Source organism: Nyctereutes procyonoides, unplaced genomic scaffold (genome assembly GCF_905146905.1).
Source record: "Nyctereutes procyonoides isolate TBG_1078 unplaced genomic scaffold, NYPRO_anot_genome, whole genome shotgun sequence".
Classification (NCBI taxonomy): Eukaryota; Metazoa; Chordata; class Mammalia; order Carnivora; family Canidae; genus Nyctereutes; species Nyctereutes procyonoides.
Window position 1 is genome coordinate 7164271 of NW_026575117.1, and position 23066 is coordinate 7187336.

At 36.5% G+C, this 23066-nt stretch overlaps 1 protein-coding gene across 1 annotated transcript in view; it reads left to right on the forward strand.

The window, feature by feature from the left end:
• AIDA (axin interactor, dorsalization associated) overlaps positions 1–23066 on the forward strand; it is a 33519-nt gene that overhangs the window by 4672 nt on the left and 5781 nt on the right. Inside the window, exons 2-7 of the mRNA XM_055334005.1 lie at positions 3517–3586; positions 10127–10180; positions 10577–10631; positions 15849–15912; positions 16119–16225; positions 22865–22987. Coding sequence (XP_055189980.1) covers positions 3517–3586; positions 10127–10180; positions 10577–10631; positions 15849–15912; positions 16119–16225; positions 22865–22987 — 473 coding nt within the window. The remainder of the gene's footprint in view (positions 1–3516; positions 3587–10126; positions 10181–10576; positions 10632–15848; positions 15913–16118; positions 16226–22864; positions 22988–23066) is intronic.

A 23066-nucleotide genomic window follows, 5' to 3' on the forward strand; every position in this document is an offset into this window, starting at 1 on the left:
TTCCTTTTGTCTGCTGAACAGCATTATGTTGTATGAATATACCACATTTATGTATCCATTCACTAGTTAAGGGACGTTTGAGTTTCTACTTTTTTTTTTACTATTATCAGAAATGCTGTTGTGAATAGTCAGTGTAAGTTTTCGTGTGCATATATATTTTCATTCTTTTTGAGTGGATATCAAAGAGTGGAATTTATAGTTAAATATGGTAATTGCATATTTTTCTCTAATCTGTACTTTTTGAAGGAAACTGCAGTATTATCCAGACTGGCTGTTCAAGTTTACATTTCTATCTCAATAGTGTATCAGAGTTACACATTCTCCGCCTTCATGTATTTGTCATTGTCTTTTCTGTTATAGCCATCCTAGTAGGTGTATTGTGTACGTCACTGTGGTTTTAATTTGCCTTTCTCTTATGACTAATGCTGAGCAGCTTTTCTTAGGATGCTTATTTTTCTCTCTGTAAATCTGGTTTGGGAAATGTCTTCAAGTCTTTTGCCCATTTTTTTTTTTTTATCAAGTTGTTTGTCTTTTACCTATTGAGTTTATAAGGGTTCTTTATATATTCTGGATAAAGGTCGTTTGTGTTTTTTTTTTTTTTTTTTAAAGATTTTATTTATTCATGAGAGACACAGAGAGAGAAGCAGGCTCCATGCAGGGAGCCTGATGTGAGACTTGATCCCGGGACTCCAGGATCACACCCTGCGCCGAAGGCAGGTGCTCAACCGCTGAGCCACCCAGGTGTCCATGGATACGGGTCCTTTATCAGATAATATGATTTGCAAACATTTCCTTCCAGTCTGTTGCCTATTTTTTAAAAGCAGGATTCTGTTTGAATTTAACGTCCTTGTCTGCTGACTTTCAGCAGTTGTGCAGGAGTTTAGAACTACCCCCTTTTCTTCTGACAGTGACCCTGCTTAGGTTAAGAGTCACTATTAGCATATAATGTGTAGAAGTATTCAAATAAAGATACCGTGCCACATTCTAACTTCCCTGAGTTTGAGGATGTGTAGTTGACATCGTTAAACGTAGACTGTAATTTCTGAAAGAGAACTTCATATACGTGGTAGGCCAACAAGAGTTAGAAACCAAGTACAGAGCAAGGACAAGAATAATGGCTATGTCTGTTTCTATTTGTACTTTCTCCTGTATCGAATCCACAAAGAGTGGGTCTCTAAGTTACATCATAGGAAAATATGGGGTTTCTACCTTTGAGGTAAAATAAAGGGATGGAAACAGTTTAAGTAATATGGTGGAGTGACTCCTGGCAAATGTCAATGATTTCATGTAGGAGTTTACTTATTTTATGATGAGGATGCAAACCTTTCATAGATCGGATAGAGGCCATCAAATATAATGAACTTTACACCTGATCTTTAAAGACTTGATTGCATAGAATAGAACTCTTATCTAAGACTTTTTTATTTTTTGAAACTCAGTGTCTTTTGCAGTGGGCTTGGTAGGAATTCTGACACTTACTACCCTTTGCATTTTTGCTTCCATTCTCCACCCGGAATAGTATAGTATGCTTGAGAATTACAGTTTTAAATTCTTTGCCAATTATAAGATGTTTCACCAAAGAATTGAGATAAAAATCATGTAACATAAATTTCTCATTGTAAAGATGTACAATCTGGTGGTTCTAGTATATTCACAGTATTAGGCAGCCATCACCACCATCTCATTTTGGAACATTTCCATCGACATCCATCTCCATACCTAATATCAGTCATTGTCAATTCCTTCCTTACCTCAGTCCCCCAACCACAAATTTGCTGTTTCTATTGATTTATCCATTCTGGACATTTTGTGTAAATGGAATCCTGTGATTTACTTATTTTTTATTTTTTTGCACCTGGCTTGTTTCATTTAGCATAATGTTTTTGAGGTTCATCCGTGTTGTAGCATGTATCAATCTTTATTCCTCTTTACGGCCAAATTCTATTTCATTGGGATGCACCACATTTTGTTTATCAATTCTGCAGTTGATGGAGATTATGGATGTTTCCATTTGGGCCTAGTATTCATAAGACTGCGGCTGTGAACATTCGTGTACAGGTTTTTGTGTGAGCATGTTTTCAGTTCTTAGACTATACCTAGAATTTTGAAATTGCTGGGTTATATGTATGGTAACTCTATGTTTAACTTTTGAGGAACTGCCAAACTTTTTTCCACAGCAACTGCATCATTTTACATTCCTACCACACTGTATGAAGGTTCCAAATTTTCCATATCCTTGCCAAGACCATTATTTTTTCTCTTTCTCTTTTTAGAAATTATACCCATCCTAGTGGGTGTGAAGTCATATCTCATTTTGGTTTTGATTTATATTTCCCTAATGACTAACACTATGATATTCATGTGCTTATTGACCATTTTTATATCTGCTTTGGAAAAATATTCAAGGGGCACTTGTGTGACTCCAAGTGACCGACTCATGGTTTCAGCTCAGGTCATGATCTCAGGGTTGTGAGGTGGAGCCTTGAGTCAGGCACCGTGCTCAATAGGGAGTCTGCTCCCCTCCCTCTTGTCTTCCCCCCCCCCCAATTCGTGCTTGCTCACTCTCACCTGCTTTTTCTAAAACAAATAAATCTTTTAAAAAAAGTTCAATTTTTTCCCCATTTTTAAATTGAGTTATTTGCCCTTTTATTGTTTAGTTGTAAGAGTCAATTTTTTAGTTCTTGTTGTCTCAGAAGGAACTTGATCCTTACTGTTGAGTTTGGGCTAGTAACACAGATCCATCCTTGAAAACTCACCCAAGGCCCAGCTGCTATTTTTAAGAATAATTAATTGGGCAAAAAATGATTTTCATGTCTGGTTGGCAGAGAATTTTCTTTATTTTTCATGAAAAATATTTTGAAAAGCATAATTTAATAAACTTACCATTTTGTAATGGCTGTTATTTTGGACTAATCTTATCAGCAAATTATGATTGTCTGATACTATTACTGGTGCTTATTAGAAGTGTTTAAGCAAAGTCTGGACAACTGCTTATTGGCTTGTTAAAAGAAGAAATTCATGCATACTAAAGAAAGTTGGATTAGTTGCCATTTGAGATTCTTTCCAGCTCTGAGATTCTGTTTTTACTGCCTAGAGCTGAAATTTGTCCCAGTGAAATGGTATAAAAAGTAATATATCTCATTTTCATTGTTGTTGTTTAAAGAGTTTGATTCTAAAGATAATGTAGATTTATACTTTAAAAATACAGCAAAGTATTGTACTTTTTTTTTTTAAGATTTTATTTATTTGAGAGAGAGAGCAAGAATGAGTGGGCGAGTGGGAGGAGGGGCAGAGGGAGAAGCTGACTCTGCTTGGAGCAGAGAGCCCAACACAGACTGGATCCCAGGTCTCTGGGATCATTACCTGAGCTGCACGAAGGCAGATGCTTAACCAACTGAGCCACCCAGGCAGCCATCATTATCTATTTTTTAAAAGATTTAAATTATTTCACCTTGTTGCACTTGAGATAGTTTGCCTTCCTTCAATTCTAAAGGGTATATTTTTTTCTTCTTGCAGATTAGCAAGACATCTACAAAAAGAGGCCCAAGCTCAACACAATAATTCTGAATTCACAGAAGAACAAAAGGTATAAAATCTCTACATATATCAGATTTCAAATGAAAAAGATTCTTTCAAATCCATTAACCAAAACCAACAGAAACTGTTATACTTAAGTACAAAGAATGACCCTGATTATACTTTGGGGAACATAAAGTGATCACTGAGAGATAGCATGATTTACCACTTAGTGACTTTCTCACTTGATGAATTTCTCAACTCAGCCATTTAGACCTTAACTTTAGTGGAGACAGTCTGCACGTTTGGAAGAGGAGTAGATTCCAGACTGAAGTTTGTGAGTAATTATGTCCAACTTCAATACTTAAACTCTGAATTTTCTTAATGCCTTCCTCCTCTCAAAGTAAAAAACAAAAAACAAAACAAAACCCAAAAGCCATCACTGAAAAAAATTAATAGTAAAATAATGATTAAAAAAAAAATAGTTCCAAGTGAAGAATTTGGCATCAGAAACCATCAGCAAAATAAATGCGTATGGTTGCAAAATGCCTCAATGGGACTCTTTCTCCTTGAATTAAAATTTTAATGTGTCAAGTCAGTCTGGACCTTTAGAGATTATAAAAAGTGGAATACTTTAAGAAGCTTTGCTTTCAAATAGTGAGAAGAAAGAAGTCCCATTTTTTCCTGGCTCAGTATCTAGTGTTAAGTCAAATTTTAATTTTGTAGATAATGAAAAAATATTACTGTGTCAGTTTTTCCCTCACCTCTTAAGACATAGTGAAAAAGTGACTTTATTAATCCTTTTTCTGTACAAGGGGTGGGAGTGGTTTTTTACACGTGTTTTAAGTAAGCCTGAACAAATTTATTTTAGTCCTTTTGTCTGTATTCATTTGACTCTTATATACTTATATTTAGTATCTACGTCATCTAATATACTTTTTTTTGTATTTTATTTTTTCCTTCCTTGTGACTGTATGCAGTAGATTAAAGAAATTTAGGATCCTAGTCCAGGAAAATAATTACCACAGAGGAAATGATTGGTTTGCTTGAGGAAAGGAACAGAGACTATATGCTTTATCACCTCTTATAATATTTGTGATCTCTAGGAATTGATTAGGAAGCGATCAACTGGCATCACAAAATTGAGGGGTAAAACACCTTAATTTTGAAACAGAATCTCAAATATCTGAGTATGTAAATTAATAGCTGACAAAGTGTCTTTTGAATATGGAAACAGATGAAAGCTTAGGGAATTTTTAAAAAGTTTAATGCCCCCTCCCATACTTTAATCACCTGTTTGACTCGCTTTACTCACATGCTTTGTCACCAGCATCTATTCAATGATTAGACTAATGAGAAAAAATAAACTTTTTCTTAATTTTCTTTAACTTTCTAAGGCTGAAGCTAATGTTCGATAATGCTCTTTATTCCTTAATTTTTATAGCTGTTCCGTAGTAGCCATCGACACTGCCTTCTTTTCAGTTTACATAGACCCACAGGTCTTATACTCCATAAGGGCTGGGAGACAGCTTGACCTACAGGAAAAGCCTAAAATCTGGAGTCAGAAGACTTGATCTTGAATCTGGGCTCTGTCCCCAGCCCTAATTTCCTTATGCATGAAATGAGGGATTAGATAACCCTAAATGATCTTAAAAGATACCCCTACATCTTCTAATGACATCTGCCTTTGCAAGAACCTTTTCCTTTCCTGGAGACCTGATTTCTGAGGATTTGTTATTTATAATTTAACTGCCTACGGGGCACTTATGGCTGCCCCTTGTGACTACAGAGAGTTTGTGGCTTCCTAGTCCTTGGTCTTGGAGAAGGACCCCCAAATCATTCTGTACTACATTGGGAACATAAGGCAAGTTGTATGCATTTACAAATTTAATTTTCATTAAAAATACAGATGAAACATTTAGTGTGCCAAAAAACTCATACTGACATATAGACCTTATTTTTTAATGTCACATAAGGAAAAAGTTAGAGGCTCCAAGTAAACGATTAGGAAACAGATTTCCCAGCTGTGATCTCGGGGAACACTGGCTCTGAAAAATTAATAGACGTTCTTTGAACAGAGAGTATGTGGACTTGTCAGGGCTTTTAATATACTAATGTGTAAGTTGAATTTTTTAAAGACTTTGGGTAATGGAGTATTTCTTGAATTTGTTTGCTTTCGGAAGCCTCACCTCCTCCCTTTATAGAACACTTCATTGGGTCTAGTGTTCCCAAGAACATGTTATGGAGGATTTTGAAATCAGCTGTTAGATCTGCAAAATTAATGGAATGCCAGCCCTGGTATATAAGCCAAAGGAGAAAAAACTCGATTGTGTTTTCCTCAAAAGAGGAAAATGTAGAATATACCTTATATTATTCTAAGCAAAGTTCTTTATATTTTCTATTTTGAATTCTATTTTTTATGCTTTTACTAGTCTCTGGTTTTGTAGGAGTGATAAATCTTAGAATTATGCTAACCATAGTTTATGGGACTGAAAAATTTTTTAAAAACCATTACTTCTTTGTGGAGCTTTTTATTGTCTCACAATAAGCTTTGAAAAATAGATGATGAATAAATGCTTTGTTAGGTCTCAGGTTACTGATATTTATCCATATATAATTATTTTAAGATCAAAGAAATCCTAAGTTTTGGGTAAATAATATATTATGCATCTTCATAATATTTTAAATCTAAAGAGCAGAACTACCGATTTCTCTAAACTTTATTAATTGGTGATTTTTAAAATTCTTCATATGGATTTGCTATTTACAATATTCTCAAAGATTTCTGGTGGAAAATGAGAAAGTTTATGATTCTTATTTGATCCTCCCTCATGATTAGTTGACTTAGCTTTCATTTCAGTCCTCAATAGTTTTGTCATTATAACAACTGAGTTTAGTAGCCAAAGAATAGCTGCCAAAAGCTTTCATTCCATTACATTCCCTACTTTGGTGTCGTAGATTTTCTCATGTAAGTTTCTGGACAGACTAGAACATCCTGTCTCATGATGCTTAGAAAGTTTTTCCCTGTTTTGAATCAAATTTGGTAGTAATGAGAGTTCCAGCACTATGTGCTTGTTTTATATTTTATAGATTTTCCCTTTTCACTGCCTCCCCTCTTCCCCATTTTCTCCCACCCTGGCCTCCCCCCAGCCAGAGAGTATATGACTGGCTGTTTAAATAAAAAAATTAAGTCTGGGTTGAGACTGTACTACTTTATGTGTACTTTTTAAACTTCTTTTTCCTCATGTAAATTGCATATGTTTTAGGAAAATTAACTTGGCTCTATTTTTATTCCATCTTTCGCTGCTCTTTTTATTAATTTCTCTTCCAATGACAAAATAGCCAATATTCTGAAAATGACATTTTCCATTTCTATACCATAGGAGGCATGAGCAGTTAAGTTGAATGAGGCGCAAATAATTTAAATCTTTTAAAATTAAACTTCTTCACCTGCAGTGCTTAATCTTAATTCACATTAGTTAATAGTACTTATACTCAGACACAAGTGACCTTATGCTGCTTCATAATTTTTCCTAACCATTTTTTTCTGAGAAAGGTGACACAATTTCAGTAGTAAGCACTTGATTTTGACAGCAATAAATGCTACATGTTTTAAAAGTCATTGCTGCAGCTGAAAATGATAATATTTCGCTCCCTTTTTAATACTGATGTTGGGTGTGGTTCCTTAAAGTAGTTATGAATAATGCCTATTGGTATTTTGCCATAGTGCAGTAGATTCTGTATAAAAAGCTGTTGCTTCTACTTAACTTGCAGAAATACTTAAATTTAAAATAAGTTATTAGTGGAATTGTACTTGTTAAACTTTTACCTTGAATGTTAACAGCTCCAAATCAAATGGCTTTTATAGTAAATGAAAGAAAAGGAGTTAACTAATATTTCTAAAGACTTACTCATTGATACATCTCACGTAATATGAAATCTTTTTTAAAAAGCATTTTTAAAAGAATGTAAAAGTGTAACCAAATGGTATTAAAATAATTATATTGGTTTATTGTACATATTACTATTTCATGTATAGAAGACATTGATACCTAGGGCAAGTTGTTTAACCTCTTTTCAGTTTTCACATTGATAAAATGATTGTAATTCAGGGTTACAGTGAGATTTACATGAATTTTTTTTTAATTTTTTTTTTTATTTATTTATGATAGTCACACAGAGAGAGAGAGAGAGAGAGGCAGAGACATAGGCAGAGGGAGAAGCAGGCTCCATGCACTGGGAGCCCGATGTGGGATTCGATCCCGGGTCTCCAGGATCGCGCCCCGGGCCAATGGCAGGCGCCAAACCGCTGCGCCACCCAGGGATCCAGATTTACATGAATTAATGCTTGTTCTTAGGAGAGCCTAAGTACTCAAAAACTGTTTAGCCATTACTGTGTTTTTTATATATGTTTATTTATATGTATAAATAACACGTATAAGACTAATATGTATAAATAAATATATGTACAAAATATAAATATATAATAAATTTTACTTGTATATATTTAAATCACTTAGTTTTGCCAGAGTTGAGTGGTATGTTTGAACAACAAACATTTTATGTAGAAAAAACTATTGCTGGTTTCTATGCAATAGCTATTTGAGAGAGTAAATATATAATATATGAGTTATCTCGAGTCCTTTTGCAGTTAATATACTTAAATGTAATCTTTAAATATAAAATTTCAGAGTAAAATTGGGTATTTTCTATACTGTGATGTTGAGATTAAAAGGAATTTTTAAAGATTGTGAAGGTAATTAAAGAGTATTACTTGTTCCTCAGTGAAGGGTCCCGTCTTGCTCAGGAGTGGCTTTACCAGCTGTTGATTGTGTTGATCAGATAATTGCCTAGTTCCTGCCAGCCTGAGTGCCAAGGGCTGGGACAGTACTTGCTACACCTCTTTGTTCCTCATTTATCTTATAAAGAAAGTGACCAAAGAGAAAATCCAATTTACTAAATTTTTGCGAATGATCAGTACATGTCATTTTTCCCCCTAAGAATATTTTGTGGTGAAGGCATTGCAAAAAATATATAAAAACATAAGAAATGCCTTTTTGGGAAGAACTTAAAAATGTTGATGGGCATAATTCAGCTGCCTGCTCTTACAGATATTTCTTCTGTGGGTCTCCTCTTCATTTCCACCCTAGTTGTTCATTTCTTTTTTTTCTGCTTCACGTTTACCTGGACAGCTAGAGTAACCTGGCCTCTTTGCCTTTAGTCTTTTCCCCTTTCTGCCCCCGCTTATGGAGACTGTTGTCCTAAGTTTTCTTAAAGGGCAGATCTGATTGTCATTCTTCTGTTCAGAAACCTCTGTGGAGGGGCGCCTGCATGGCTCAGGTGGATAAAGGTCTGTCTAAGCGTCTGCCTTGGCCTCAGGTCATGATCTTAGGGTCTGGGATTGAGCCCAGCCTTGGCTCCCCACTCAGCGGGAAGTCTGCTTCTCTCTCGGCAGCCTCCCCCCACTTGTGTTCTCTCTCTCTCTCTCTGTCAAATAAACAGCTTTAAAAAGAAAAAAAAAGCCTCTGTGTAATTTGTTGCCAAAGTAATAACACATTGTTCAGCCAGTCATAGAAGATCCCATTTAGAAAGACCACTGTTGCCCCCATCGTGTGCATGCACGCGCGCGCACACACACACACACACACACACACACTCCACTTTTCAAACCTATGTTCCCTCTGCTTTCAGTTTGAGACTTTAGACAATGAACCTTGACAGTTTCCTAAACTCTTCAGTTTTTTTTTTTTATTTTTATTTATGACAGTCACACACAGAGAGAGAGAGAGAGGCAGAGACACAGGCAGAGGGAGAAGCAGGCTCCATGCACCGGGAGCCCGACGTGGGACTCGATCCCGGGTCTCCAGGATCGCGCCCCGGGCCAAAGGCAGGCGCTAAATCGCTGCGCCACCCAGGGATCCCCAAACTCTTCAGTTTTACAAATCCTCCCAGTCACTGGGGCTTGATTTCTAACATTCTTGTACTGTTTCTTCACAACTTACATAATGGCTCACTTTGCTGAAACTTTTAAGAATCAAGTGTCTCTTCTTTATATTATAGTGATTTTGTAGTGTCTCCTCTCACATAATAGAACTTGAGCTTGTTAAAAGCAAGGACTACACCATCATTTATATCCATCATAACTCCTCTAAAACAGATCTGACTCTAAAATTGGCCACAATTCATCACAGCTATTGATTTTGCTGAGTATTACCTCTGTCTTTGATTAGACAGGTCAAGATTGGACTTCCATCAAAATTAAATACCATTATGCTAACTTTCAGATATTTTTATTTTAAATCTTTTAGCGAATTTCAGAATTAATGGAGAAGAAGAGAAGGCAAAGCTTAGGAAATAAATCTAAAGCTGTCACCGAAGCAAACTTGATTATAAAAAATGGTCATGGTACAGTTAGGTCGGGAGAGAATATAGACTCACCTTCTCTCCCTTATCCCAGCCCTTTGCCACCTGTTTCTCTTCTCTAAAACTTGCAAGATGCTACAAAGAAGTAAAATACAACTTTTTTAAAAAATTACAGATCCTTTATCAATAAATGAACTCCATGGTTTTGAATATATTCGGTACTTATAGCTTTTTCTTTTTCCTACAGAAAACCATAGGCAAAATTGCAACATGCTTGGAATTACGAAGTGCAGCTTTGCAGGTAAACACGGTTTTCTTCCTGCTTTCTAGTATAAGAAAAAATTATTATGAACTATTCTAATAAACCTTGGGTATTAATGCTGAAAGCAGTATTGTCTCAGAAGATATTTCTAGCAATAAGAATTCCTGGGTTAAACTCCTATTAAAAGATTTAGTTCATATTTAATAAACTGTAGAGAGAAAAGATATAACTTCAGTTTTTTGTTATTGTTAGATTGGATGTTCTAAAATATAAAAACAAAAGCCAGTTTAGGACTTTTCATTTTCTACTTTGAAAGCAAGAAGTGGATTTATTTATTTTGGCTACTTTTTGAATATTTAGTTTTTGCCACAAAAGGCACAGGGTGTAGTGAAATCCTTGTAATAAAAAGATGTAATATGCATATTTTAAATTCAGTCCACACAGTCTCAAGAAGAATTTAAACTGGAGGACCTGAAGAAGTTAGAACCAAGTAAGTTTTATTTTGTATTTTTAGTGGCACTCCTTTAGAAAAATAATTAATCTATTGTACATATTAAGATTTTCTAGCATAGATGTTTATTCATTTCTGTTACTCTCTAGTCCTATGTGATTTCTTTGTGCTTTTGTAATTCCTATGATATTTCTAGTAATTATTGTTTACCATTTATAGAATATGAAAAATTGATTCCAGGTTGTGCCTCATTTATGTGTTTTAGCCTTTGTTTTGTTTTAATCACTTTAATAGACTATAATTACTTTGGTAAGGATTTACAGTAGAGTTCACTGCAGAGTATAAAGTTACGGTCATTAAGGCTCGATTATACTACACGTCCTTTAAAACTACAGTCTAGCTGTTTGCAGTGCTCTACAAAAGATTTCCTTGTCCCTATTTTCCTGTCCCTTCTTGAAAGCATTTTTGAAGTAAACAATTGCTTCAAATGTGTTGGTAGTTAGAACGTGCCAGATAAATTTTTCTTATTGGTTCACACGAATGTTCTCTTAGAAGTGTTTGCAGTGCAGGCAAAGGCAAAAGTACGGAGTATCACCACAGTCCACTTTAGAACAGAAGGAAACCCTGTCCTGGTTTAGCACACACCTGCTTCCCCAACTCCTCAATTCCCGGCCCTAGGCAACCATTAATTTACTTTCTGTCTTGTGAAATTGCCTGTTCTGGGCATTTGTATAAATGGAATCATACCATATACGGTCTTTTGTGACTGATTATGTAGAAGATTATTTTAAGAAAAGCACATTGATGTCTTTTAAAAACGATTACAACCACAGTGAGGATGTCTGTATTGTGTAATGGTTTTAAAGATTTTATTTTATTTTTTTAACAATAAGAATAATTAGGATTTTGGCTTTCTATTTAGTCAGTTTTTCGTTAGTTTTTGTTTCTCAGTTTGTTTCCAAATATAATTTTAAAATGTTACAGATTCCTCCTATTGCCTTATAGGATCTTCCATTGGTATTAATGGTTACCATTTTTTAGAGTAGCAGCAATGGACAAAACACTCCAATAAGTCCAGCCAGCTATAGTTTGCTGACACTTGCCTATGACCTTATAGCTTGGAAATGGCAGAACTGGGTTTTGACCAGGGTTCTGAGTGACCCCAAAGCCTATGTTCTTTCCACCATATTCTGTTCTGATATTTATAATGGTGCAATATTGACATCAATCCTAAATATGGGTTTCCAGTTCAAGCTCCTGAGAGATTATTAACCCCTTTATTAGTGGCAGATTGGGTTAAAATATGCATTAGTCTTCTATTTCTTTTTTGTTTGTTTTCTTAAGATTGGGGTGAGAGTGGAAAGGAAAGATAGTATTGGGATTTATTTTATTATGTTTTGAATTTATATAGTGCTTTTCATTTGGACTTTTGCCTTCTTGGTACTTAATTATATTTTTAGGTGATTTTAATTTGCTATTGCCTCTTAAAAGAATGTGAATATTATATCTCAGGATATGCTCTGTAATTTTGCATTTATCAAAGCTAGGTAGGCACTTGTTAGGAGTTATTTTATCAGCATTAAACATTTTCTACAAATTGGTATTTGAGTATATTTCAAATTAAATTAAGCTAGTTTCTGCCTCTACTAAGACTGTAAGGAAAGGAAAATTAATATGTGGGACTTGGTTTATTGTGTTAATGTATTTTTCCTTCAAGGTTTAAAAAAAATGTCTTAATAATCCTGTCAGATTGGTCCTACAACTAAGATTTTGAAAGTATTATTTATTTCATTTTCTTATGCTAATCCTTGATAGTATATTATCAAGATACACTTCTTACTGAAACTTGTCTCTCCCCTCCCCCTGCCCTGCACCACTCTGTAAAATTCCTTCGATCGATCAATCCTTCAAGGCCCCAGTGAAATCCCACCTTTTCTCTGAAAGCTTTCTCTGCTCTCCCATCCCTAATTAAACTCTACCTCCTGCCCTATTTATATCCATGATTGTAGTCTGCCCTGTATGATGCTCACTTAAAGTCATCTTGCTCCTAAAGGAGATTGTCAATAATCTTTGCAGTTTCTCCACAGAGGCCAATTCATTGCTCTGCATATCATATGAACTTGGCAAATTTTTAAGTTGAAAAGGGTGTTGAATGTCTTCAGAGAATCATCTCCTATAATTTAAAAAATAACCTTTCAGATGGGAAGAAACCTGTTCATTTTGTCCACCAGAAAAATGAAACAAATCAGCCACAAAAGCAGAACATACTTTGTTGACTTTGTGTCTGTCATTTTTAGAGTGACGTTCAGGAGGGTGGCAGGCCGTGCTCTGTGAGAGTGGGCTGGGAGTGCTGAATTTTTCCTGCAGAGATGTACCATCAGATGTCAGCCACAGGGTGGGCCTGTGTGTGTACATTGTACTGATTGAGCCTAGTGGTCCCCAAACCATGATGGACTCTGTGCTCATGACAATACCTTGCCAGAAATTATAAACTGCCCCTCCTTTTCAAATCTTCCTAAAATAATTAGCACTACTATCAGTGGAAGAAAAATCCTATGTGAAATTTAAGTAGAACCCTATTGTCAAAGGACATTAGAATCTCTGTTACTCCATAGTTGGTGAGAATAGAAACCTATCCTGCAGTTACAGAAAATAAGAAAGGGCCTGTTATTTTCTTCCAAAAGGATACAAATTAAATATCTGATATGCTCTATTCTTGTAAATAGAAACTAATGACAGGCTGCTATGCCAAAACACACCTTTCCTGTCAAAGCATTGGTACCTGAGAAAAGAAATACTGTTTCATTCTCACATTACAGTAAAAACATATGGTAGTCTTAATAACTGATAGAGTATTTGACTTTTTTAATTGATTTTTCATACTTGTAAAGATTTTTCCCCCTTTTACTATCAAAATATCATTTCAGTGCTTTCGTTTCTGATATGAATGCTTCATGGGCTTCTTCTTGTCTCCCACTCCCCTGTTCTTAGGATCTAGCACAATACTGTATAAATGATTAATTGGTATTTGAGTTGAATTAATAGTTTATTCACAAGTTCAAAAAAGATGTTTTTATGATTTTAAAAATAATCCTTCTTAGACTTGATAATTTCTTTTTTAAGATTTATTTATTTATTCATGATAGACACACACAGAGAGAGAGAGAGAGAGAGAGAAAGAGAGAGAGAGAGAGAGAGGCAGAGACACAGGCAGAGGGAGAAGCAGGCTCCATGCCCGGGGCCTGACGCGGGATTCGATCCTGGGACTCCAGGATCACACCCTGGGCCAAAGGCAGGTGCCAAACTGCTGAGCCACCCAGGGATCCCTTTTTTTTTTTTTTTTTTTTATAATTTCTTTCTTTCTTTTTTTTTTTTTTAAGATTTCCTTCTTAGACTTGAAATACTAGGGTTCTAGTTAGTCAAATAGGGAAAACTCTCGAGAGAATAAATTACCATATATTAATATGAGCTTATACTTCTATGGAACTTTAAATTTCCCATACAATTTCATATAAATTTAATTCTCTCCACAGGAAGGAAATGGTATTCGCATTTTAGAATTGGGGAAACTGAGATTCAGAGTAGGTGATGAATGACGTGACAATAGACGTAATTATAAGGCTAAGATCTGATTTCATATCTTGTGCCACTCCCCCTTTGCTTATCAAACTTCAGTTACATAGTCTGTTTTATTCCTTGAACAAGCCAAACTAGTACTTGCCTCAGAGCCTTTCTTGTTGCTATAAAGATTTTATTTTCAAGTAATCTGTCCACTTAGTGTGCCTCAAGCTCACAACCCCAAGATCAAGAGTCCCGTGCTCCACTGACTGAGCCAGCCAGGCACCCCTCTACCCTGTTTTTTAATACTTGGAAAGCCATTGTTCCAGTGCTACTTATGGATGATTCCTCTCATTCCAGGTTATGGCTCACTTGTCTTCTAACAAGTTAGTTTTGAAAGGCCTACCCTGTCCACCTTAGCTGAAGTTGTCCCTCTACTCCACTTAAACCCACTCATCCTGATCCTGTCCTTTGTCACACTAATCACAGTCTAACGCTTCCTGGTTAATCTGTTGGGTTTATTTACTGTCCACTTTTCCTGACTCGAATCTAAGTTCCAAACATGAGAATAAGAACCCTCTGTCTTGATGACTGGAACATTGTGAGCACTCAGTGCACATTTGTTGAGAGAAAGAGAAAGGAAAGATGAGGGTAAGAGCTGGAGGGAGAGAGAGACTAAGAATGAATAAGAAGCAAGACGCAAGTCTCAGACCTTTCTCCCTGAAGGACTCAGTAAGAGTGCATGTATGAGAAGTCTGAAAAACACATCTGACTCCTGTAGGAATAAGTCATAAAATTTCAACCTGTGCTCTGGGATTTCCTACTTGGGGATGACAACATATACACCTGTTTTCTCTGTAAATGACAGCACTCCAAAATTAGGCTGAGGAAGTTGAGTACAAAATCATAGGAACTTTTTGGATTGCTCAGTTAATGCCATTACTTTACCTTCATGTAACTGCAGGTAGTTACTGAAAACCCATAATGCCAGATAAGAGGCACTGAATTATATATGTTTAGTAACCCTGTGAAGTATCCATATTTATAGTAGCTCTCTAAATGTAGGCACAGTTACAGGACATCTCTCTAAGTTTATATGCCAAAATGTAATCATGGACCATACCGTGATACAGACGGTGGTGGGTGCCATGTTATCTGAAGACTTCTCAAGGGTAAATCCTTCTTTGTGAATTTGTCTATGTATGTATATAATAAACTATCATAAATGGCATATAGAAATTATAACCAATTTTGCCAGTTTTATGGAGTTGGAGGGAAATCTAATCAGGACATAGTCCAAAATAAGTTCGTGTACCTCTAATTGGTTATCTTTGATACCAGTCTTTTAATTGAAGTACTCCAGGGAGGAGATCTTTTCTTTCTTTGCTGCCCTGTGTCTCACCTAGGACTTGTACATCTGTTTTGGAGTTTATTTTCCATGAAGGCTCTGAGACTCTGGAACTTAATCTCCTTGGAGATCTGACGAAGTCCTGGTACCTAGAGTATACTTACGGGTATTTTCATTTTGCTAAGACCTTCAATGGACAAATGTATTGTGGCTCTGACTGATAAGATTGGGAATTTTTTTAAAGTATTAATATGCATAGTAAAATTGATGAAAAATCAGTATTTCTAATAAAATTTTTAATTTTGATTCATGGAAGAATTTATATATCTTTCTCTCCATTTTTATTCTAGTCCTAAAGAATGTTCTTACATATAATAAAGAGTTTCCATTTGATGTTCAACCTGTCCCTTTAAGGTAAAATAAATATGCATCAATATTTGTCTTATTTGTTATTTTGTACCTAGTTTTCAGATATTTCTGCATTTTTTATATCAGTATTAGTATTTTTAATATATCAGCATTTTTATGTCTACATTTTTTGTATTAATGTCTTTTGACTCTGATGCCTCTCATAGGGTAGTTTTGTAGCTCACTGTTTTTTTCTGCCATTTTGCATGTAGAAGAATTTTAGCACCCGGTGAAGAAGAGCATTTGGAATTTGAAGAAGATGAAGAAGAGGGTGGTGCTGGAGCAGGGTCTCCTGATTCCTTTCCTGCTAGAGTTCCTGGTGAGTATCACTTAAATTAAAAATAGGTGTAACTTGGTATGCCTCGATGGCTCAATTGGTTAAGCATCTGCCTTTGGCTGAGGTCATGATCTCAGGGTCCTGGGATAGAGTCCCACATTGGGAATCTGCTTCTCCCACTCCCTTTGCCTGACACTCTCTCTGCTTGTGTGTGCGCTCTCTCTCTCTCTCTCAAATAAATAAATGAAATATTTTAATAAAATAAAAATAGGCAAAACTTAATCTAAGTTTAGGGTGTTTAGAATTTATTTTGGTACTTCCACTGGGAAGTAAAACCTCCCTAGAGCCCCTGCTAATCTTAAGCAAATTTTCATAGCCATGTTATTGGCTGGAGCTATTTTATAAGAAGAGTCTGAAAGTATCGTACTGTTTTGGGGTGCACAGGGCCACCCTGAAGTTCAGTGATTTGCTAGGAGGACTCATGGATTCAGCATATAGTTGTATTCACAGCTATGATTTCTTGCTGTGAGTAAAGACAAGAACAAAGTCAGCAAAGGGAAAAGATGTGCAAGTGAATGAAGTCTGGAAGAAATAAGACACAAGCTTTTTTTTTTTTTAAGATTTTATTTAAATCCATGGTAGTTAACATAGAATGAATTATTAGTTTCAGATGTAGAATTGATTCATCAGTTGCATATGACACCCAGTGCTCATAACATTAGATGCCCTCCTTAATGTCCACCACCCAGTAACCCCATGAGGTGCAAGCTTCTGAGCGTCCTCTCCTAGTGGAATCACGTAGGTTGTACTACATGTAAAGTGCTGTATCTGAGGGAAGCTCTTAAGAGACTTAGTGCCCAGAGTTGTTCGTAGGGGCTGATCACATAGGCACCCTGTGCTTAGCACTGGCCAGAATTCCAGACTTCCAGAAGGAAAGCAGATATTCAGTGTAAACCATATTGTTTGCACAGTTTACAGATAGTGACCATTCTTATTGGGGCAGGGGATGGTGGGAATGTGCCTGAAATCCAAGTTCCCAAACTCCAGCCCAGGGGGGTGGCCTTGCCAGCAGGCCTTCTGAGAGTAACAGTCTCAGGCCTCCCACAACAGCTCTTTTCTGTACATTATTGTAAGCACTTCTTTGGTTAATCAAATGTAGTCATTAAAACTAGATCCAAGGGGAGTGGGTACTAAGCAAATGGTTTTTTTTCCCCATCTTGTTTTAGGAAAGGAAATAATGTTTGGCAAGCTTTTTTTATTAGCAGAAGGTCTCGATGAGGATCTTCCATTTCTGTAAATGACCTGGGCAGGCACCCTGGATGAGTTTCTTGCCTCTCCGAATCACTGGCTCCCTCTGTCCTGTTCTTATACAGTGCATAGTTTGCATGTCTGGGAAACTAATTCACTTAGGAATGATAGCAATATGCTATAAGATTATCATGCATTTTGAAATAGACCCTGGAAGTTACAGTAGCACTAAATACAATTTGTGTGTCATTCAGGTAACTTGCTAATAAAAATAGAGTGATATTCCAGGGTTCTTAATACTTCCTGGGAGGAGGCATCATGGAGCAGGAACAGCATAGATACTTGGGCTGGAGTCTCGGCTCTGACAGTTACTAGTTGAAGGACTTTGCTCTTGTTTCCTAAGCCAGTCTGAAGCTCAATTTCTTTCTTTATAAAATGGGAGAATAACAGTGCCTAACTCGTAAGGTTACTGTGAAGACGAAACGTGGCTCTGTGGCTAAAGCTGAGTGCTGTGTGCATCCCATGATGAATGTGGCATGACACCTGTTGTTCTGATTGTTCCCCCTCTTCAGCGGAAGGTAGCAGGACCTGTGCTGGCGGGGCCTGGGGGCGGTTACTGGGCAAGTTATAGGCACTAGAGGGAGGGAATAGCTAGTGTGAATGTTTCCTTGGTACAAGGGCATTATTTCCAATCTGCTTCACTATGAAGAGTGGTGTATTTTTCTTACTTTTGTCTTATACATGGGAAATTTCAAGTTTGCTGAGCTGCCGAGAGAAATTACTTAGCTGTTTTATTGACTGAATAATTCCCTTTTCAAAACACATATTGTAATTGATGTAGCTTCCGGCGCTATAAATTTCAGTCTGATTTGGTGGTTTGCTCACTTGCTATATTTCTAGAGCAAATATTATCCTTAAAGTAGATGATGTAAACCATGACACAGATTAAGGTCTTTGTGGGTTTCAGGTTGCTGAGTTGAAAAGAAACTTGTACCATAAATTAAATCCATTTGCCATGTAGGATTAAGTCCGAATTACAAAGATTTTTGTATTCTATATAGCAGTGTGGTATTTTGTTTCAGAGATACAGAAAGATTACTGAACCCTTCTCTTCACTGAATTTCTTTTTCCTAAAAGTAAGAAAGAACACATGTAGTTTAACTGTATTTAATAGTTACATGAATGTTATTAAAAAGTAATTTGTAGGGGTGCCTGGGTGGCTCAGTTGGTTAAGTATCTGCCTTCAGCTCAGGTCATGATCTCAGGTCCTGGGATCAAGCCCCACATCCGGTTACCTGCTCAGCAGGGAGTCTGCTGCTCCCTCTCCCTCTGCTCCCTCATTCATGCTGTCCCTCACTCTCCCTCAAATAAATAAATAACATCTTTTTTAAAAAGTAGTTTGTAAAGTTATACTTAATGAAATCATTATTGAAATAGGAAGATGACATTTAACATTTAATTGTAAAGCAGGAAAAAAACTTTTCCTTATTACCCTGAGGGAATTCAATAGGATTTCCATGATGCCTAGGCAGTGTCTGCATTTTGGTGGCAAAAGTTTCTGAGAATTGTGACTGTTTATTTGTCACCACCTTTGTTCTTCTATAATTTATTGAGTTGTAAGTTTATTGTGACTTTTTAAATTTAAAGGCAGATTTACTGAAGTATCATTTACATGTATAAAATTAACACTTTTTAATATGTGGTTGTGTAAGTTTTGACAAATACATAGTTATGTAAACACTACCACTGTAAGGCTGATGAAGACTGTGGTATTGTATGTGATATGATATGACTCAGTAGTTTTTTCCCATTCAAAATTAAAAATGACTTTTAACCAACCTTTCTTGAGAAAAAGAAAGATTAAAAAAAAATCTTAGCTTTCTTGATGCTACTTTCTCTTTTTAAAAATTTAAAAAAACTCCTAAGGCAAACATAAATTTCTGTTAAATAACTGTCTTTAGCCAAAATGAGATTTAATTTGTCTAATGGTAGACTTGAGGGATACGTCAGTGGCTCAGTCAGTTAAGTGTCTGACTTGGGCTCAGATCATGATCTTGGGGTCCTGGGATCGAGCCCTGCTCAGCAGGGAGTCTGCTTCCCCTCTCCCTCTCATTCTTTTCTCTCTCTCTGTCTCTTTCAAATAAGTAGAATCTTAAAAATAAAAAATAAAGATAGGCTTGGTAGATTTCATTTTAAATAAAGGATATAAATCTTACAACTTGTTATTTACGTCCAGAAAATTTACTGACAGTGTTGAATAGTACAGCTACTAAAATTATAAGCCAAAGCAATATGAATTTAAAAATAACCCAAGACACAATTTTTTAAGATTTTAAAAAACAGGGGCACCTGGGTGGCTCAGTGGTTGAGCATCTGCCTTTGGCTCAGGGCATCATCCCGGGGTCCTGGGATTGAGTCCTGAATCGGGCTCTCCCAGGGAGAGCCTGCTTCTCCCTCTGCCTATATCTCTGCCTCTCTGTATGGCTCTCATGAATAAATAAAATCTTAAAAAAAAAAAAAAAGATTTTAAAAAACATTTTCTAATTGAGTGACATGTTCAAGCTCAAATATAGGCTTAGCTGTTTCAAAATTATTATACAAATGTGATGATTTATCTCTATATAGGCTTATATATGTGTATATATCTTTATTTTTGAAACTAAAAATAATGAAATTTATCTCTTTAATGTGGAAACAGTTTTAATATTTATTCGGGAAAAACAATCTTTCATAAAAGAATCTACCATTGACTTTGAAAGTTAGATAAGCAGTCCCTTTTGGGGGTTGGGGAGAGCAAGTGCTTGCATGGTGGGGATGGGGCAGTGGGGAGGGAGAGAGAGAGTCTCAAGCAGACTCCCTGCTGAGTGAGGAGCCCAAGGCGAGGCTTGATCCCACAACCCTGAGATCATGACCTGAGCCAAAATCGTACTTGTAAAAATTGGAGCTTTTCTTTTCAGATCAAGAACAAGGCAAAAGTAAGAGTGCCTACTGTTACCTGTCTTTATTAACATTGTCTGGAAGTCCTAGCAAGTACACTAGGACAAGAAAAATAAAAGATAAAAATCAGAAGAAAATTCTCCTTTTATCTGTAGATGTAATGAGTATATAGTACCTGTAAAAGAAACAGATGAGTAGTAATTAGGATTAATAAGAGAGTTCAGCATGAGCATGCATGTCTCTTTGAAAGAACCAATTCTTAAGTATAGATTTTTTTAATCTATAAACAAGCAGTAATTGCTTAGAAAATAAATATTATAACATTTGTTATAGTATAGAATATCAAATACCTAGTAATAATAACAAAAGAAGTTTAAGACCTTTGTGAAGAAAATAATAAAACTATCAAGAAATTAAGAAGTCTTTAATACATGAAAAGGTGTATTTCAGTTAATGGATTGGAAGAAGCAATTTGTAAAAGATGTGACTATTTCTAAAGTTGATCTGAACTTCACTGCTATTCCAGTAGACTTTTTTAGAAGAACTTGACAGCTGTTTTTATAATTTACATGGAAATGCAATTGGCCAAAAGTAGTTCACTTTCAGAAAGTAATCTCAAGAGGAGAGAATTTGTTTTACAAATGTCAAGATTTGACAAAATTACAGTGATTAAGACACCATGGTGTCTTACAAGGATAGGAAACAGTCCCGTGAGACAGAACGGAAAGCCCAGAATAGCCCACACTTGATTTATGATCAGATTTATGATCAGATTTATGATTTATGATCAGATCAGCCCACACTGCAGATCAATAGGAGAAGTGATGGTTTGGTTTTTTTTTTTTTTTTTTTAAGATTTTATTTATTTGAGAGAGAGAGGGAGGAAAAGAGGGTGATCAGGAGCCAGGGGGAAGGGCAGAGGAAGAAGCAAACTTCCCACCCAATGGGGCTTTGGCTTGGGATTCTCTCTCCTTCCCCTCTACCCCTCCCACTTGTGTGTGAACTCTTTCTCTAAAATAATAAATCTTTTTAAAGAAATAAGTAAGTATGCTGGGACAATTGGGTATCCCATATTGGATAGAATGAGATTGGCTCCTACTATACACCAAGGACAAGTGAATTCAAAGTGGGTTGTGGAATTAAATACAAATGGAAAAATGTAAGGTTCTTACAAGATAAGAAAACACCTCATGGTCTTGGAATAGGACACAGAAAGCGGTGACTGTATGGAATTCAGGGATTAAGAGATATTGAACTTACTAGCATTGAGACTTTATCATAATCAGAAGATGCCACTAATAGAGAAGAGCTTAACATGTAAAACTAAACTTTGGTGTTAGACGCCCAGAACGCACTAGAATCTGTATACAGGAATATTTACAGCAGCATTGTTCAGACAATTCTAAAAACTTGGAGCAGCTCACAATGGTAGGGAATGCTCTCGTGTGGTTCTGGGTGATTTTTCCGTCTTAAAAAATTTAATAGATATGTACGAGAGGTTTCAGATACACAGTTGCTGTTGTTGTGTATGCCATTCTCAGCAGGATTAATTTTCCAGAGAAAGATCAGACAATAGGATGCAGAAAGGGTGGGAAGTTATAATTATTTAATTAAATATATAAACATCAAATTAAGTTACTCCATTAATAACCAAAGATTTGTTGACTGAATCTGGTATTAAGTTTCTCAAATTTCAGGATAATAGAAGAAAAGTCTAAAAAAGCTCTTTGTCAGGGCACGTGGGTGACCCACGGGCTGAGCGTCCGCTTTCAGTTCAGGGCGTGATCTTGGAGACCCGGGATCGAGTCCCACGTCGGGCTCCCTGCATGGAGTCTGCTCCTCCCTCTGCCTGTGTCTCTGCCTCTCTCTCTATGTCTCTCATGAATAAATAAATAAAATCTTTAAAGTAAAATAAAATGTTCCAAAAAAATAAAAAGCTCCTTGCCTTTATTCTTCCACTTTCTTTTTTTTTTTTTAAACAAGTTCTAAGTACCACAAATTTATTTTTTTTTATTTTTATTTATTTATGATACACACAGAGAGAGAGAGAGAGAGAGAGGCAGAGACATAGGCAGAGGGAGAAGCAGGCTCCATGCACCGGGAGCCCGACGTGGGATTCAATCCTGGGTCTCCAGGATCGCGCCCTGGGCCAAAGGCAGGCGCCAAACCGCTGCGCCACCCAGGGATCCCTATTCTTCCACTTTCTACAGAGATACGAAATACACCTTCTGCCAAAGGAGTAAGCGTGAAGTATAGGTACAGGAGTACATAAAGTATGCAGGAATTGGGGCTGCCTGGAGTGAGTCGAATCTATAACAGATTTGGAAGTATTTCTCCAAAAGAATCGCATTGAAGGTTTGGGAGTTCGTGAAACTAGAACCATGCCTGGCTCGTTGCTGAGTCCATTACGAGCAAGGCTGAATCTTCTCTGCGTTGTCCCAGTACTTGCTGTGCGGGCGTGGGCGGAGCTCACCGTTCTCGCTCTTCTCTCGCCAGGCACTTTACTACCCAGGCTGCCGGCAGAACCAGGGATGACGTCGCTCACTATCAGAATTGAGAAAATCGGTCTGAAGGATGCGGGGCAGTGCATCGATCCCTATATTACAGTTAGTGTAAAGGGTAAATAACTCGCCTACGTTTTCCCTTCTGGCAAATTGTGTGGCATCGTTTCTCACCTGGGACGTTGGCGGGTATGGGG